The 18,572-nt window shown below is 37.5% G+C and overlaps 1 protein-coding gene across 3 annotated transcripts in view; it reads right to left on the bottom strand.

Moving 5' to 3' along the window:
- The window catches only part of LOC137007658 (galanin receptor 2a), an 80,707-nt gene that overhangs the window by 29,818 nt on the left and 32,317 nt on the right, over positions 1-18,572 (bottom strand). For 2 of the 3 annotated variants that reach the window (XM_067369263.1, XM_067369264.1), the window contains 2 exons: positions 9,629-9,705; positions 9,347-9,403 (listed from right to left, as the gene is read on the bottom strand). In XM_067369263.1, the coding sequence (XP_067225364.1) occupies positions 9,347-9,403; positions 9,629-9,692 (121 nt within the window). In that variant the 5' untranslated portion in view covers positions 9,693-9,705. The remainder of the gene's footprint in view (positions 1-9,346; positions 9,404-9,628; positions 9,706-18,572) is intronic. The other variant, XM_067369265.1, reaches the window with a different exon arrangement.

Genomic DNA, 18,572 nt, shown 5'->3' on the forward strand with positions numbered 1-18,572 from the left:
TGCAAAGAGGTTAGAAAGTACCCTCATTTGTACAACTCTAACATGAAAGAACACAAAGATGTTTACATGGTTTGTAACATGGGTTGCCTGTGTATGCGTTGCCTGTGCAGGCCTCGCTGAGCCATCGGATTTCATCAAAAATATCTTAGTTTGTATTCTGAAGATAAAGGAAGGTCTTACAGGTGTAGAACGACATAAGGGTGAGTAATAAATGACATTATTTTTATTTTTGGGTGAACTTACCCTTTAATATTATAGTAATGTGAAAGAAAAGGCTCCCTGCATATAATTTACAGCATTAGCTGAGATGATAATGTTAATTATAGTTGAATTTATTTAAAGAGAAGAAAAAAGAAAAGAAAAAAGAAGCAAATTTATGTTTAGTTTTCTCTCCCCTGCTGTACCAAATCGTGATTTCAACACCGAGGTACATACCGAACAGTCATGTTTGTAATATTTCTTATATTATACTTTCTTGCATAGTTAGGTGTGTTTCACACACTCAGAGTTCTGATAATTATTACATTGTATTTTTCTTCTCTACACCTGCATGGTTTCTGCTGCCAAAGACAGACAACAGTGAGACGAGGCGACCACCAAAACTCACGGCTCACTCATCGAAATGCTGACTAAAACGGCAGTGTCATGCCCCAGGGCTCACTGACAAGCCAACAGAAACACACAGAGAATGACGTCATCAAGACAGAGGAATTGCTGCGGTGAAGCTGAGAAAGGCAGCAGAACTGGCCTGTGCTGCCCGTGTTATTCAATCCACTTCCTCCTCTATTCAGATGCGTAGACCATTAACAGAGCTATGCATGGGAACTAGGGGCCTGCCAGATGAGTGCTCCTAGCGTCAGGCTACATTTCCTGGGGCTCTGACAGGCAGACGGCCCTACAGAAAATGAGGGTGATTTGATAGAAATAAACTCTCCATATGATTTGAGAAAGATACATTTGAATGCAAAGTTCTGCTGAACAGTTGTGGGAAATTTGACTTTTAAAAGTGATACACAAAAGTTTGTAAAAACAGGGCCCGATATATTAAGTAATTTTCTGTATCGATGTTTCACAGGTGTTTAATCCATAATCTGCATTTGTCCATAACGGTTAATATCCTGGCAGAAAATTGCCAGTTAACTTTTCAGTTTTTCTACAGATTTTGTTCTTAGAGTGTATGTTATGTATACAATATTTAATCATTATAAAGAGTAATTGTTGCATTTCTACATGTAATGGAATGTTTCTTTTGCATTAGTTTCTCACACCTACTTTTTCTCTCTCCTCCAGAATAGCTTGACTAACAGGATTTTCTTTAACACTGTAAGTGCTGTGGGGAATACAGTTTGCATGCAACGACAAAAAGGCTATACCATACAATGGTGCAAAACAGGTCATAATAAAGTCAAAGTTTTGGGGGGAAACAGCTGTGAGCTTCTTGTTTAGACCTTTGAGAAAAAAAGAATGTATCAAATTAAATGCATGTGAGGGTGACAGTCACATTTTGGTTTGTGAGTTCTCAAATAAGAATGACAAAGTCAGATTAAACTAGCAATTAAAACTCATTTCAAAGGCAGGACACTTGATATCTTCCCCATTCTCAAATAGACAGCTCTCAGACTTTCTCATTCCACTATTAACATGGACTATCCAGCCAACACAATCAAACCTTGGTCCAAACAATACAGTTTTTCTTCTCACTCAAACCGTAATGCGTCATGGGTTCAATGCAAGCACGCTAGATGATCGAGATATTCCGTCGTGAAAGAACATCTCAGCATCGAAAAATACAGCTGATAACAACAAAAACATAAAAATGCATAACCGTTTTGAGGCATGTATCAGCAGTCGAAGAATTCCCTACATGACGACTCGTTTTCCTCACTCTCGCTCCGCGGACCACCACCATTCCTGAGCCTGCCCCCTATGGCCTGCGGTTATTCAACGTCTGCTGTTTTTCTCTGTTTACTGAATATGCACAGCTAGCTCCTTCGCCTGGTCAGAAGGGTCTAGGTGAAAGAGACCACCACGAGCCCCACATTGTGTTGACTCAGTTGCCTTGCCTCAGGCACGACAACATCCCCTGAGGAGAGTGACAGTTCTGGAGATTTCAGACCCTCTTGCCTGATCCCTCACTCCTGTCAGGGGTCACTGCTTTCCAAGCCCAAAGCTTAGTCTGTTCCCCTCCCTTACTTGTAAACCAGTTTAATCTACCTCATTGTTTGTCTGAAGACCTTCTCACCCTTCTCAGAGTTCACCCTTCAAAACATTGTCAGACTGCCACATGTCGCTTCTTGACATATTTATCCAAAGGCCGCCTCGAGATCCATTCTGTGAACGCTCATGGACGTGTAAGGTGAATCTGAATCGAAATCAAATCTGAAATCAGATCAAACTCAAGATCATAGAAGTCATAGAAAGTAAGAAAAAAATAGCATAAGAATAATTTTATTTTTAAGAATGTTTTGTCCCACTTTGGTCTGGGATATTTCAGCAGCTCTTTTACTCTGTTAGTTTATTTAAGTCTAGATATCGTGACTCGGGCTAGGTGGAGTGGTGGTGTGAAGCGTGCCACCAAACCTCAGGACCGACATCTGTGGGTTAGGAAGCATCAGGTTAATGCCGAGCGCCTCCTACGTCTTCCCGCTCTCACAGAGCACAATTCCAAAAGTTGAGACAGATAACATAACACTCTCCAGACAGCAATTGAGGGAACCCAAATGGGAACAGTCAAAGGCTACTGGCTGGCCATTGTGTTGACGCACCCTCATCTGCATGGATTCCAGGCAAAACTGTTTACTGGCTTAGATGGATTGGATGAGTGCCGATAATTTGTCCAGTTTAAGCCACTAGATTTGTCATCCTCAAGCCTTTTTGACCTGAGAAGGCCTTTTATTTTGGCGGTGTGTCACAGTCATTATTTTATTACATTAAAAAATTCTGAAATTCACTACACGGGACAAACATAATGTCTTATTTTTTATTTAGTATAGCACTGACTTTTTTAATATATCTTAGAAACAACTTCTTTTGTAAGGCAGAGCATTCCTGGTGTGTCAGTGCTGATGTCTAACATGTCCAAAATGTATTACATCACATGACTTTGGTTGCTGAATGGTATGCTGGTCACGTTCCACATCAGTTGTAATGTTTTATTTACAATGTGTCTAAGTTAAGATTAAACTTTGCCAAAGATTTGATGCCATATCTGCATCTCCAGTAAAGGTAAATGGATGTGGTCGCGGGTGTGGACCAGAATTCAGTCTTTCAGTCACGGCATTTGAACATTTTCCACATCAGCTAATTTCCTCCAATCCTGTACTCCTCTTCACCACAACCATTAGTCTTTCCGCTCTCAATCTCTCCGTCCACAATCACTAACTCGGCCTCTTTCTTTCTCTTTCTCCCCCTTTTTATCCCCCTTACTCATTTTCGTTCTTCCTGAAGCATAGCACAGCCACAGTGAGTTGCAGGCATGTAACGCACCATGATAACCTGCTGGTGTTCACAACCATATCTGACTCACTGTTTAGCTTCCTTCTACACCAAATGTGCTTATTCGTTCTTTACACAAGTAGAATCTGTTCCAGAATAGGCATCTAATTAAGTAATTTATACATTTGTCTTCTGCAAAACTAACTCACTGCCACTACAGGAAATTATCATACAAACCCGATTTCAAAAAAGTTGGGACACTGTACAAATTGTGAATAAAAAATGAATGCAATAATTTACAAATCTCATAAACTTATATATTTTTTTCACAATAGAATATAGATAACATATCAAATGTTGAAAGTGGGACATTTTGAAATGTCATGCCAAATATTGGCTCATTTTGGATTTCATGAGAGCTACACATTCCAAAAAAGTTGGGACAGGTAGCAATAAGAGGCCGGAAAAGTTAAATGTACATATAAGGAACAGCTGGAGGACCAATTTGCAACTTATTAGGTCAATTGGCAACATGATTGGGTATGAAAAGAGCCTCTCAGAGTGGCAGTGTCTCTCAGAAATCAAGATGGGCAGAGGATCACCAATTCCCCCAATGCTGCAGCGAAAAATAGTGGAGCAATATCAGAAAGGAGTTTCTCAGAGAAAAAATGCAAAGAGTTTGAAGTTATCATCATCTACAGTGAATATATCATCCAAAGGTTCAGAGAATCTGGAACAATCTCAGTGCGTAAAGGGTCAAGGCCGGAAAACCATACTGGATGCCCGTGATCTTCGAGCCCTTAGACGGCACTGCATCACATACAGGAATGCTACTGTAATGGAAATCACAACATTGGCTCAGGAATACTTCCAGAAAACATTGTCGGTGAACACAGTCCACCGTGCCATTCGCCGTTGTCAGCTAAAACTCTATAGGTCAAAAAAGAAGCCATATCTAAACATGATCCAGAAGCGCAGGCGTTTTCTCTGGGCCAAGGCTCATTTAAAATGGAGTGTGGCAAAGTGGAAAACTGTTCTATGGTCAGACGAATCAAAATTTGAAGTTCTTTTTGGAAAACTGGGACGCCATGTCATCCGGACTAAAGAGGACAAGGACAACCCAAGTTGTTATCAGCGCTCAGTTCAGAAGCCTGCATCTCTGATGGTATGGGGTTGCATGAGTGCGTGTGGCATGGGCAGCTTACACGTTTGGAAAGGCACCATCAATGCTGAAAGGTATATCCAAGTTCTAGAACAACATATGCTCCCATCCAGACGTCGTCTCTTTCCAACATGACAATGCCAGACCACATACTGCATCAATTACAACATCATGGCTGCGTAGAAGAAGGATCCGGATACTGAAATGGCCAGCCTGCAGTCCAGATCTTTCACCCACAGAAAACATTTGGTGCATCATAAAGAGGAAGATGCGACAAAGAAGACCTAAGACAGTTGAGCAACTACAAGCCTGTATTAGACATGAATGGGACAACATTCCTATTCCTAAACTTGAGCAACTTGTCTCCTCAGTCCCCAAACGTTTGCAGACTGTTATAAAAAGAAGAGGGGATGCCACACAGTGGTAAACATGGCCTTGTCCCAACTTTTTTGAGATGTGTTGATGCCATGAAATTTCTTTTGAAATTTAAAAACTTATTTTTCCCTTAAAATTATACATTTTCTCAGTTTAAACATTTGATATGTCATCTATGTTGTATTCTGAATAAAATATTGAAATTTGAAACTTCCACATCATTGCATTGTTTTTATACACAATTTGTACAGTGTCCCAACTTTTTTGGAATCGGGTTTGTAATATCAGTGTCCAGTGGCCCCAAAACATATTTGAACATTTATGGTTAATTATGTCACATTTGTATGTATGCATTTCATAACATCAGACAAAATATCTGTGCTTCTAATTTGCATATTTGCGGTGTCAGTGTCATTGATTGGATAAACGCAGCATGCGACCTGTTCACCAAGCTCTAGCATTGCGCATCCTGTATTGCCAACTGTAATATCGAGTTTATACTGAATGGAAATTTCGGACTATAAAGGTATAAATGAAATGGCCTTCTTCACTCAAATTGTCGCGTTTTCTGTTAGCATTTGACATTTTTCCTCTTAAATGCTGAATTTACTGTTTATATACAATGCGAAGTGTTTCCGTGACTGTCCAAAGCAGGCAAATATGAGAAAGCATCATTCAGAATAAATGAATTGTTCATAAATTACCAATCAACTACCTGTAGATGCAACAGTTAATTCATCTTTGTTTGGGACCATTTTTGTTGATGGAGTAAAAACAGACAAAGTAACAGATAATTGGTAGAAAAGCACTCTACTCGTATGATACAGCTTCATTTTATTATGTAAGCATCGACACAATCGTTGTGGTTTAAAGGTGCCCTAGAACTTCTTTTTAAAAGATGTAATATAAGTCTAAGGTGTCCCCTGAATGTGTCTGTGAAGTTTTCAGCTCAAAATACCCCATAGATTTTTTTTAATTAATTTTTTTAACTGCCTATTTTGGGGCATCATTAACTATACACCGATATATAGGTTGCGGCCCCTTTAAATCTCCCGCTCCCCCGCCTGTATGCATGCTGCTTGCATACATCGAATCATGTGAGTGTTGTATTTATTTGGATGTTTACATTTGATTCTGAATGAGTTTGAGGCTATGCTGCGTGGCTAAAGCTAACATTACACACTGTTGGAGAGATTTATAAAGAATGAAGTTGTGTTTATGAATTATACAGTTTAAAAATGAAAATAGCGACGGCTCTTTTCTCCGGGAATACAGTAATAAACGATGGTAACTTTAACCACATTTAACTGTACATTAGCAACATGCTAACGAAACATTTAGAAAGACAATTTACAAATATCACTAAAAATATCATGGATCATGAATCATGTCAGTTATTATTGCTCCATCTGCCATTTTTCGCTATTGTTCTTGCTTGCTTACCTAGTCTGATGATTCACCTGTGCACATAAAGACGTTCTGCCGTTGTATAATGCCTCGATCATGGGCTGGCATATGCAAATACTGGGGCGTACACCCCGACTGTTACGTAACAGTCAGTGTTATGTTGAGATTCGCCTGTTCTTCAGAGGTTTTTTAAACAAATAAGATTTATATAAGAAGGAGGAAACAATGGAGTTTGAAACTCAGTGTACAGTATGTCTTTTACATGTACTGAACTCTTGTTATTCAACTATGCCAATATAAATTCAATGTTTAATTCTAGGGCACCTTTAATGTTTTACTCATTTAATCACTTTAGTAATTAAGATTGTTCAGTTCAGTTCAGGCACCTAAAATGTAAGATACATCTTGTGACACTTATTTACTCGGCAGTGATTATTAAAGTGAGCACTGAAGGGTGCAAATGGAAAATATGTGTAATACCCAGATAATACCACCATCTTGATGAAGGCTTATCTTATTTCTACCATAAATATCTGGTATTACACTGTGACATCAAACACCAATCCATAACCACAAGCATTTCTTTGTTTCGAAGCTGCTCTGAACTCATCATTGTATTTCTTTTTTCTCAGTCCAATAACTACTTAAATGTCATTAATTAATTTCCTATTGTCCTAGTGGAAAACAAGGGCAGCTTTTTCCACTGGGCTGCTGCTTTGTGTGTGTGTGTGTATGAGTATGTGTGTGTGTATGTGGAAGGTTGTTCATTGTGCTTCTGGACACCATGAATCATGCTTTTCATAAGGCTGATTCAATGCAGTAAAATCTGTTCCTGACAACTATATTAGAAACAGCTTCTTGAGAGAGTGAAAAATATATTTGTTATATCATTTTTTTTGGGCGGTGTTGTTTTTAAACAGGCAGTTTTTCTATCGCCAAATATTCTCATACTCTTTCTACGCAGATAGTATAGTCTGATTCATCTGTTATTTTGGCTGTCCATCTAATTGCATGTTCAAAAGGTTAGTAAGCATTGCCGCAAAAAGTTCAAGGATATAAACAATATTTTTGTCAATACGTACAGTCACTCGTGCAGATGGAGCATAAACTATTACTGCATTCTCGCCCCCTAACCAGATTTAAATGATTAAAATCCAGACTGAAGTATTCAATTAAAACCAGAGAGTTTTATAAAGTAGATCTGCATAACCTTTTAACCTTTGTTTCATATTTAATTATTATTTTTTTTATTTGAGGCTATTGCTTTAAAAAAAAGTGCATTATTTTATAGCAGACTTGTTACAAATCTCTAGATTCCAGCAAATTTCCCTTCTATAACACAAAGACACAAATAGCAGCAGTGATCAATGTGAATGATGGGCACAAGTGCACATTTTGACAAAAGCGTGAGGAAACGGAAATGCCAAACGAATCGTCACAAAAGTACATCCAATCGATGGCCCATAGCATTTGGGTCAGATGGAAAATGTATTGAGCATAGGAGCAGATAAACACACATTCCAACATCTGATCATCAGAACATCAGCTGTGTTTACATCCCACACCTTGTTGGGAAATCTCTCAGAAAACTGATTCATGGTCACTTTCCTGTTATGTGCTCACAGTTCACTGAGCTGAAAATAAAGCAGGTCAGTGAGGTCACACCAGTCAGCAACCCTGTTTTTTCTCATGGTGGAGTCACTTTACAGGCTGTGGCCTGTGTAAATGAAGTATATAAGATGAGGATGAGCTGTATTGGTTCAGCAGCGCTATCACAGGCTAAGAAGAATGGATCTGAGGTCCATTAACTCTGTGCTCAATAGTCTTAAACTATAGAAAAGTATCAAAGATTTTACATCAGGGTTATTACTAAAACTAAATTTGTTTTTTTGTTAACTGAAATAAAGCTGAAGTAAAATATAATATTAGGTGAAAAACTTTTTGTGTCAGTTAGTTGCCAAGGTAACATTTCTCATTTTCATTTAAGTTGACGCACTAAAAATTACTAACTGAAAATAAATAAAAACTGAAACTAAAACTATATAAATAAAATCATTTTAAAAACATGACAAAGCACTTAACAAAATTACTAAGATTTAAACATTTAAACATAAAAATATAGAAATAAAAGCTAATTCAAAATATGAATAAAAACTATAACAGTATATGAATAACACTAAAATAAGATTGGTTAATATACTCATGTTTAGGTCAGGTTGTGCAAAATTCATAATTAAAGAACTTGATTGAATTGAAATTTGTTTTTGAATGACAGGAAGTGGAATAACAGGAAATGGCATTCTGGGAAATGAACGCTGCATATGAAATCACACACTTCCCTACTATATAGTAGGTAAAAAAAAACAGTCTGTGACAATATATATATATATATATATATATATATATATATATATATATATATATATATATATATATATATATATATATATATATATATATATATATATATATATATATATATATATATATATATATATATATATATATATATTGTCACAGACTGTTTTTATATATATATATATATATATATATATATATATATATATATATATATATATATATATATATATATATATATATATATATATATATATATATATAAAAACAGTCTGTGACAATATACTCATATATATATATATATATATATATATATATATATATATATATATATATATATATATATATATGAATTCACAGTGCTCAAAAAAAGTAGACAAAAAGTGCCCGGATGACCTGCTATTTCCGTCGAGATTCTGAAGTTTGCACATGATGGGATTTGTGAATGACGATGATAAATCACGCAACTGACGATGGTAAGTCACATGTTAATGACAACATGATTAATGTAGTACATCCAGATTATATTCATACTACACACATTCATAATTTGTAGAACATACTTTTTAGGGGTAGCAAAGTAATTACTTATTCAAAATAAATACCTACTCAAGAGAGTATGCGATTTCAGACGAAGTGTTCCTCCACTCTGGTTCATAAATCTCTCTGTAAGCATGTAAGGTCAATAAAACTTTAAAATATAAAGACCTTTGCAGTTATAGCTCCTAAGTGAGAGTAAAACATCAGACAGGAAATACAACTGAAATGGATAAATTACAACTCAAATCAATTGTAATTTAAAAAGCACTCTCAATGTAATTCTGAATGGCACACAACCCTGGATTTCATGCACACACACAATTTCACAATCCATCACAATTTTAAAATTACCTGATAGTTCCAGCTTTTCCATGAGCTCACTAGTTGTTGGAACCAAGCTAATGAGTCCTGCCATCCAACTTGTAGATCTGAAACAGAAACAAGCTAAGCAGGTTAGTCCCTAAAACTCATGCAATAAACCCTATGAATTATACACATTTATTTGAAAACCAATCAATTAAAGTGGAACAATGCCACAACAAAAACCAAAGGTTGGCTGATTCTGTGCCATTATAAGCTGGACTCTCTAGAGCCTGCTGAGAGCTTGAATGAGGTCATATTGTTCAGGAACCAAGTCATCGATAAGCACAATAGACTGTGTGCAGATTCCATCTGAGCCAAGCTGAGTCCAACCAATCACGTTTCTGGGAATGAACTAGACACACATTCAGCTTCCTGATCAACCTACTGCCCGGTCTTAAGCTGAATGCTAACTTTCCTGTGTTTGACAATTTCATTTAAATCTAAATCTTTATTGCCAGGAATCAAGCAATGTCAGAAGTGATGATGTGGTATCACGGAAGGTTGCTGTTGAGAAAACAGCCCTTGAGAACTTGCCAATGCCTATAAAGGGCATGAGCTTTTCTGCCATGCAATGTTAATTGACTTTTGCTGAGACGTTCTAAGTAGGAATGTTTGGGATATGTTTCTCAGTGTGATCTTTCTGTAACCTTCTTCCATAAACAGCTCTCTCCAGCTCCTCCAGTTGGCCTCGGACCACCTACAGCTGGCCTGTCAGCGAGACCACTGGGTGCTCTCCATTCACGAAAACGCGAACACGTGTGTTTTGAACTTGCAATGATTTCCAAAGATTGTCCCTTTGATTCTGAGCAGATATGTTTTTTTTTCCTATTTAATTATGCAGCAAATTTCACATATCAATTGCGTTTCGATTGAGCAAGTGATTGAACCTTGGACAGTGACAACATTTCCCGCTGTCCACACTTGTCATGCACCTGGCAGGAGGTGGTGACATCATGGAAGATCTCTGGTTTACAAAGCTGGACTTTACATTGTGAGATGCCTCATAAACCAGTTTTGTTGTGGAATAACAAAAGCCATAACCATGGAAATGAATAAAAGAAACTTTATTAAACAGGTACATCATGGCTAAAATAAGTGAGACATCTTATGCCAGAAAGGGTCTTGAGGTTCAAAAAACAAGGAGCGGATTGTGCCCAAATCATTTGTTGGGCGAAATAGAAAAGCAGAATTGTTTTCTATTGTAGAACCACAGTGCATGGTGGGATGTTAAGAGGTGATAAACAATGCAAGAATAAGAGGGGCACCATGTTATGATTAAAGATGGGTTGAAGGAAGGTCATTGTTTGGGAGGGGTAGGGATTAGTTGTTCTCATAAGAAGGTTCATTGTGAGCACAAGCCAGTGCCAACTAGTGTCAGCCTAAGACATCATGTCCACGGACCGTTGGCTGAACATCTAATGTGTATGGCACACAAAATTGGAAACACTTCAGGAGTTTTAAAGTCATCATCTGATTGGTTGAATTCTACAGGATTTTCGGGAGATGTGTGTGCCAAGGCAAGGCAAGGCAATTTTATTTGTATAGCACATTTCATACACAATGGTAATTCAAAGTGCTTTACATGAAGAATAATAAAAATAAGGAATAGAAATAACAGTAAAAACAGAGAATTTTGCTATCTGGATGGATGAGCTATGAAGTCTTAGGGAGTTTTGTTGTTATTGTTGTTGTCCGTCAGAGTGGATCTAAACGGATCTATCCATCAGAGCAGATCTAAATGGATCTTCCTCACACGACAGGACCGCTACCTGTTAAGGCACTTCAAACTGATAAAGTTTCAATCTCCCCTTTTGCCAAGACACCTCAAACTGCACCACACAGCCCTAATCCCCCTTCTGGAGATATCTTATCTATGCAACGCATTTCAAATTTCCCCCTTTGGAAAGTGTCCTGACTGTAATCCAGAGATATCTTAACCATGCACCACAGCTCAAATTTCCCCATGGTTTGTCCCCTTATCCAAATTTACCAAATTTTAACCTTATCACAAATGCTGTGTTCTTTAATGGTCCGGCTGGAAACAAAGATGCTGTGATGCCAAACCCCCTCATGGAAAAAGAACGCTGGCCTATTTACAACTGTGACAATGAGCACTTATCAGGATCAACTAAACGCTGGATTTTCAAAAGTATGTGAAGTATGTAAATTTCGCGGCATAGACTCTTTAAAATGCGTCCAAGACACACCAGTCTGTTATTGTAGGGACATCTGCATTACATTTTCACGCCCTTAAACATGACGAACTGTGATTGGTTGCTTTACATGTCAGTCAGATGGCCTCTGGGTGGTTCTTGGCCAACAAAAGGCGAAATGGAGTCCAGACCTTCTGCCGTCAGTCTGAAGGTCTAGCTACGCGAGACTAGTGGCAACTGTTCAGCTGGGATTAGAAGACAAACCACAACAAGGAACAGCAATTAGCTGTTAACAATTAGCAACATTCATACTGTCCCAGTTTCTAGAATATTAAAGACTCTGTGTGGATCAAAGGCACCATGAATAAAGATCATAATGCAGGTTGCTATTCACAGGAAACTAATGCTAGAATCACTCATCATTATCCAGATATTCCAACAGATGCATGCCACTTTCCCACCAAACTCCTCGTTACCTTGTCACTATCACAACAGCATGTTCGAATCAAGGGATTACAACATCCTCCCATCTGAAAATTTATTTTCATTCTTTTTGTAAGTCTGGCTGTTCCTAAAATAAAGAGGTACTTCAACAGAGCTGCTTCCAGAGATAAACTTTTTTTTTCCAGGGGATCTTCAAAGCATTTGTACAGCAGAGAAGATTGATACAGCCTGAAAAGGATTTATAGTGTTCATTACACAGTTTCTAGGTAATGTCTGACAAAATAAGAATGTCTAATTATTTTCTGAAGCCCTTGACCCCATCATGCCTGCCTGTACCTTCACACTGAATGGTTATAATGCTTTTTATGCTAACTTTTTCAGGTAGAATGTCTCTCAAATCTATGCACAATCACAAAGGTGCAAAGTCTAATTTGAGTTGCTGTATCAATAAGGATGTGTTTAATGAGTCATAATACAAAATTGATGTGTAAGTTGTACACTAGTTAGTTAAACAAAAACCTCCTCTTTACTTATTTAGTAACTGGGAGTCATACACTAACGTTAAAGGAACATTATTGAAGACAATTATAGGCCAACATTTTTATGTGTGTATTAATTTAGTTTGAAATACACAATCCAAATTATTAACAAATATTATTTATCTGCACAGAAAATGCAGTGAAAATCCTGGTTGTAAGTTCATAAATATGTTCATTATGAAACTTGTTTCTACATGTTGGTGCACTCATTCACTCCCTCTCCCTCTCCCTTTCCCCCTTCCCCCTCTTCCTCTGCTTGACTTAACCGTCACCGATATTCCAGCTGGGTCTAATTTCAGTGGCTTTTTTTCACCTGTTATTATTATTTTTAATCATAAATGTTTCCTCTCTTGGTGATGTTAATATCTGGAAATACACTGATGAAGCCACAGAACCTTCACAAGTGTTTGCACGCTCCATGATTAAGAGCGCCTGGAGAGACTGCGACTGGGCCCCAGTGTATAAAGCGAGAGACGGCCGCCATGGCAAGCTTTCCAGTAATATCTTGGATAAATCAGGTGTGATGGCGGAATGGAAAAGTTTGGTCTCCGACATGTTCACCTACTTTTTAATTCTCTTTCCAAACATTTTTTTCTAGCACTAGGGGTAATCTTTTCTGCCCTGTTACCATTCATTGCTTTTATTGGCCAAAAGAAAAAAACCAATTAATAACATCTTTCACTCGGAAGGCGTGAAATAGGATATTTCAGCAGTTCATCTCTCTTTCCTTTTCCAGTAAAAGCACAGGCAAAAACAACCATTTACTCACCTTCACAGTTTTAGCACACACACTAAACCCACTCACATGCTTTTCCAAATGGCCTGTTCAGTTGTAGGGCCAGTCAGCTTAGCACGCTAGCTGTCCAAACAGGAGGGAAAAGAGAAATTAAAGAAAATAAAGAAGATCCACTGAGAATCAGTGTCGGAAAACAAAGTGAGAAGACACGAAATTCAGCTCCCTTGGTGTTGACATTACACCAGTGTTTATTTTAATTGTCATTGTTAAAAAAAAGTGGAATGCAACTTTTATTTTTCACAGATATATTTGGTTCTGGCAACACACCTCTTTGTTTTTCTCTGGTATCATCGAGTTGGACAGGAGCTGGTGACTGCTTTCAGCTGTGAGGTATTAAGAAAGGTGAGAGACAGAGCGAGCGAGCAGACCAGGGCCATGTGCATGGTCATGCGGAGGTCTCAGCATGCAAGCAAAGGAGCTGCTGCCATCAGAGACCAATTGCTCTATCATGTGGTGTTGATGTTTGGATAGGGAAAATGCAAATGGAGTGTGATTTTTGGATGAACAAGCTCCTTTATTTTAATTTGCGAGTGGTATCACTTTGGCAAATTAGCATATTTCTTCCTTGGCAGAGTAGCGGTTTGGGAAGTAGATTAGGTCATTTTTCTTTTCATAGCACACTTTCGTGTCTCCATGCAGTTGAATATGAATCTCATTACTTAAGGCTGAATGTATTAAGGCATTGGCTATTTCTGCTCAGTGCAAACAAGATGTTTTTTGTTGCTATTTACATTTGGCACAAACATTACCAAGAACACTAAGTGCAAGTACTGACAGATGCTATTCACACAAAATGAAAACAGAAGTGATATGTTATTTGTTATATGGGTAAATTGTCAGATCGACAGTGGATGGAGTTAAATGTTTATTCCACCCAAAAATTTAAATTCTGTCATTAATTACTCACCCTCATGTTGTTCCAAACCCGTAAGACCTTCATTCATCTTCAGAACACAAATGAAGATATTTTTAATGAAATCAGAGAGATTTTTGTCCCTCCATTGACAACCTACGCAACTACAATTTTCAAGCCCCAGTAAAGACATTATAAATTAATCCATGTGACTCCAGTGGTTTAACCTGAATTTTACGAAGTGATGCTAGTGCTTTGATTGCGGAAAAAAAAACAACAAAGCGCATGTGTCGTGGAGCTCTCGTGAACATGCATTGGAAACAAATATTTTGTAAATAAAGTTGCGAAAACAAAGTACTCGAGGCGCTTCATAAAATTGAGGTTAAACCACTGGAGTCATATTCCTGGGCTTGAAAATGTTAGATGGTTAGACTGTCAATGGAGGAACAGAAAGCTCTGATATTTCATAAAAAAATAAAAAATAAATAAATCTTCATTTGTGTTCCGAAGATGAACGAAAGTCTTAAGGGTTTGGAAAAAAATATTTTTGGGTGAACTAACCCTTTACTAAAAATAGCATCCGCCAACAAGATTGGCTATTTGCACTTAATAAAAAATAGACAATGACATAAGGTATATAGTATGTATATTGTAAATACTCAAATTATCTACATTTGCCAAAATTACCGGAGCTTACTGTGTGGAATATTGTATCCCATAATGCAATGCACCCAATTGGACTTTTTATTGTGATAGATATTCCAAAAGTAATATCTGAATTTTTAAATACAATACACACACTCAAAAATTAAGTCCAATCAAATGATCAGTCTAAATTGATTTTAAAAATTCACATATTACTTTTGGAATATCTATCATATCTATGGCATATATTGCAGCTATCTTCTAGTAGGTAATAGAAATAAAGCTCTAAAGACTAAAATCTCCAACTGTTTTTCACAATTAAGGCTCCGGTATACTTCAAACAAACTTTTTCGTTCTTCGTTTAGGGGTAAAACAAAGTTCAAAATGTGTGACTGTAAACGAAAATCTGACGCCGCCCACACTGCTAAAGGGGCGGTCACACTGCACTTTAGTTCCATTGACTTCCATTCAAACGCATGCGAATGCGTCAGACCGGAAACGCAAGCTCGTGCGAAAAATTTCGCATTTCGCTGCGTTCCAAAGTTCAAGTCTGGTGAACTCTGACCTGCGAATTCGCATCACGTGAAGACGTGCGACCAGTAGAAGATCGATTTGTCACGGCATGACCTCTTGGCTGAATTAAAATAATTATATTTTTGCAGTAAAGTCGAGTAGGTTCTATAATTTTACATTTTGAATGTATTGCTTTAAGTTATGTGTTGAATTCATGTTTATAAAAAAGACGTTGTAGACCCTGACGTCATATCACGACCATTACAGCATCCGAATAAATTTCGCACGTTCAAAGTCTAGTGTGACCGCGGCTTAAGAGTGACGGTTAGATGAATATGTAAATATGTGCCATGCACAGTGATGGGAGTAACGGCGTTATAAATAGCGCGCGTTACTAACGCAGTTACTTTTTTCAGTAACGAGTAATCAAACGAATTACTTTTTCTCCCGTTACAACGCCGTTAGCGTTACTGACAAAAAAAATGCCGCGTTAATAGTTGAGCTCACTGAAGCGGTTTACATCCGAGTTAGCTCTCTCTCAACCATAGGACCTGCAAAGTTTTTTTCTCTGGTGTGTGCTGCGGTTAGTCATACACAAATATAATTTTAAACTGATAATAATGTATGATGCGCTGTGTATGTGTCTGTCAGAGCATGCGCGCGAAGCGCAAGCTCAAACCAGAATACCCTTTTTGATGCTTGATCGAAAATATGTGAAATGAGTTTTTTTCTAGTCGACTAGTAGTTGTTCATTTAAGCTATTAGTTGACTAATCACATTTAGTCCATAAGGAGCGTTTACATAATATAGGCTATATAGCACTCAAGGGCACGCATAGCCTATTGCCATCAAGAACCGGCAAAAGTAATGATTACGAGTGTGAAAAAAACAGCAAGGAGACATTTTAATTGTTTATTAATAAAATAATGTTTTCTGAATCAGTGTCGGCTGCAAAGATGAAGTTGACATTGCTGATTCTCATTGCTGATCATCTGCTCATATGGACGCGCCTATGAGATAACGCACATTTCATTCGGATTAGGCTATATAATCAGAGTAGCCTCTTTCTTTTCGTGTTTAATTACTTCATTTTCGTTAAAGTAGATATTTCAAGCATTCTATAGATATAATTCTCATGTCTGCGAGGCAAGCAGCCTCTGAGTTTCGGTTAATTTAGCCTATAAGATGCGCTCCAGTTCACGCGCCAGTGATCGAGCCCGCGCCTCCATGTCATTATTTTATTGCCTGCTATATTTGCTTGTTATATATTAAATCCAAGCAATTGGTTGATGAAACATTGATTAAAATTAAGATACAATTTTTACAAAACGAAATTCACTTTAAAGAGAGGCTTTCTATAAAACAAAACTTAATGAAGTGTTTAAAATCATGTCTGACCCACTCCATGTCTCCCGATATATTTGCGCATCTTATGATGCATCTTACTCACGCTGTTCACTTTTCATAATCGAATAAATGGATTTAAAACATAACATAGGACTATTTAAACAAATATGAAACTACGTTCTTTAATGGCTACAAACACAGTACAGAGAAATTTCATGTCGTGAGCAAGAGCGGATCATGAGTCGCGAGTCGCATATGTAATATTAAAATAAAATATGTAATATTGGGGGCATTCAATTTATTTGGCATATTTTTATTTTTATTATTATTATTTTTTTTTAAGTAACACAATAGTTACTTTCCCTGGTAATTAGTTACTTTTATAATGATGTAACTCAGTTACTAACTCCGTTACTATACTACTACTAGTAACTATAACTAATTACTTGTTTAAAGTAACATGCCCAACACTGGCCATGCACTTTCTTCTCAGTAACAAAAACAACAAAAATGAGAAAACAGTAAGCATTTATTATAGAAAGCTTAAGAAAAGCGTTTGATCATAACAGCATGGGAATGTTAGTACAAGCTCTGCAAATTAGCACTCCAGTCACGTCATGTCTTCATATAGCACTTTATTCAATGGATTGCTTAAAATCAAGCAGCTTTACAGTATCAAACATGAAAACCGTGTTAGTGCCTCATTTTTTTACAAGCACAACTTCATTTTGTACTATAAAGCAGCTATCTAGTGTGTTCATGTTTTCACCCACGGAGATCTTACCTCAACAAACTCAACAGATCAAATGAGTCAGAGACGCTTCCCACGCGAGTGAAGGCGGAGCCTCAGCACACACCTCCAATTATGTTATTGTCATGGACCAATGGCAGTACGAAGGTGTTTTGGTGCTGGAACAAACTTTTCCTGAAAGTTCGCTTTGGCAAGCCGTTTCGAACTTCCAAAAAGAACACAAAACGAACTTCGTTTTGGCCTGATTTTGTTCGAAATGACGTCACATCAGTTCTTTCTTCGATTTCGTTTGAAGTATACCGGGGCCTTTATACTTCAATATAATATACTAACAATATCAATATATTTTTCTCAGTAAAAAGCCACATAGCTAAACTCTTTATTTGCCTCTGAGCCTGTCAGTATTTTCTGCACAATATAACCACACTATGACAAGTTGTTCGTGCAAATTTCCTATGCGCCTTATTTATTCTGTGTACACACAGAGAGAAACGGATGTGGAGCAAATAGGAAGCAGGATACTGTGAGAGGGTTCCCTCCTTACTCACACCAAATCGCAGAGGGGTCTAATTAAAGCCATGTTCCTTTGGGTGAGGCTTGAGTTCCATGGATGTATCTACAAATGCTACAAATATGAAAAACTTTCTTGGCTGCCGAAGGGCAGTACTGAGTATTGACTTGTTTGTCTGCTGTTCAGAGATGAAAAGCAGTGAAAACAAACAAGGGAGAGTGGAAGTCTAAAGCGGTCACGACCATGAAGAATTTCTGGTGGCAGATTAATCACAGATACCTACTTCTGTTTTCTCCATCTATGATGAACATCCAACCAAACAACAATACTGTCTGTCTACATAGAAATAGCTATCCGATCGTGAAAAGACTAGGTGTAAA

Source organism: Chanodichthys erythropterus, chromosome 19 (genome assembly GCF_024489055.1).
Source record: "Chanodichthys erythropterus isolate Z2021 chromosome 19, ASM2448905v1, whole genome shotgun sequence".
Taxonomy (NCBI): Eukaryota; Metazoa; Chordata; class Actinopteri; order Cypriniformes; family Xenocyprididae; genus Chanodichthys; species Chanodichthys erythropterus.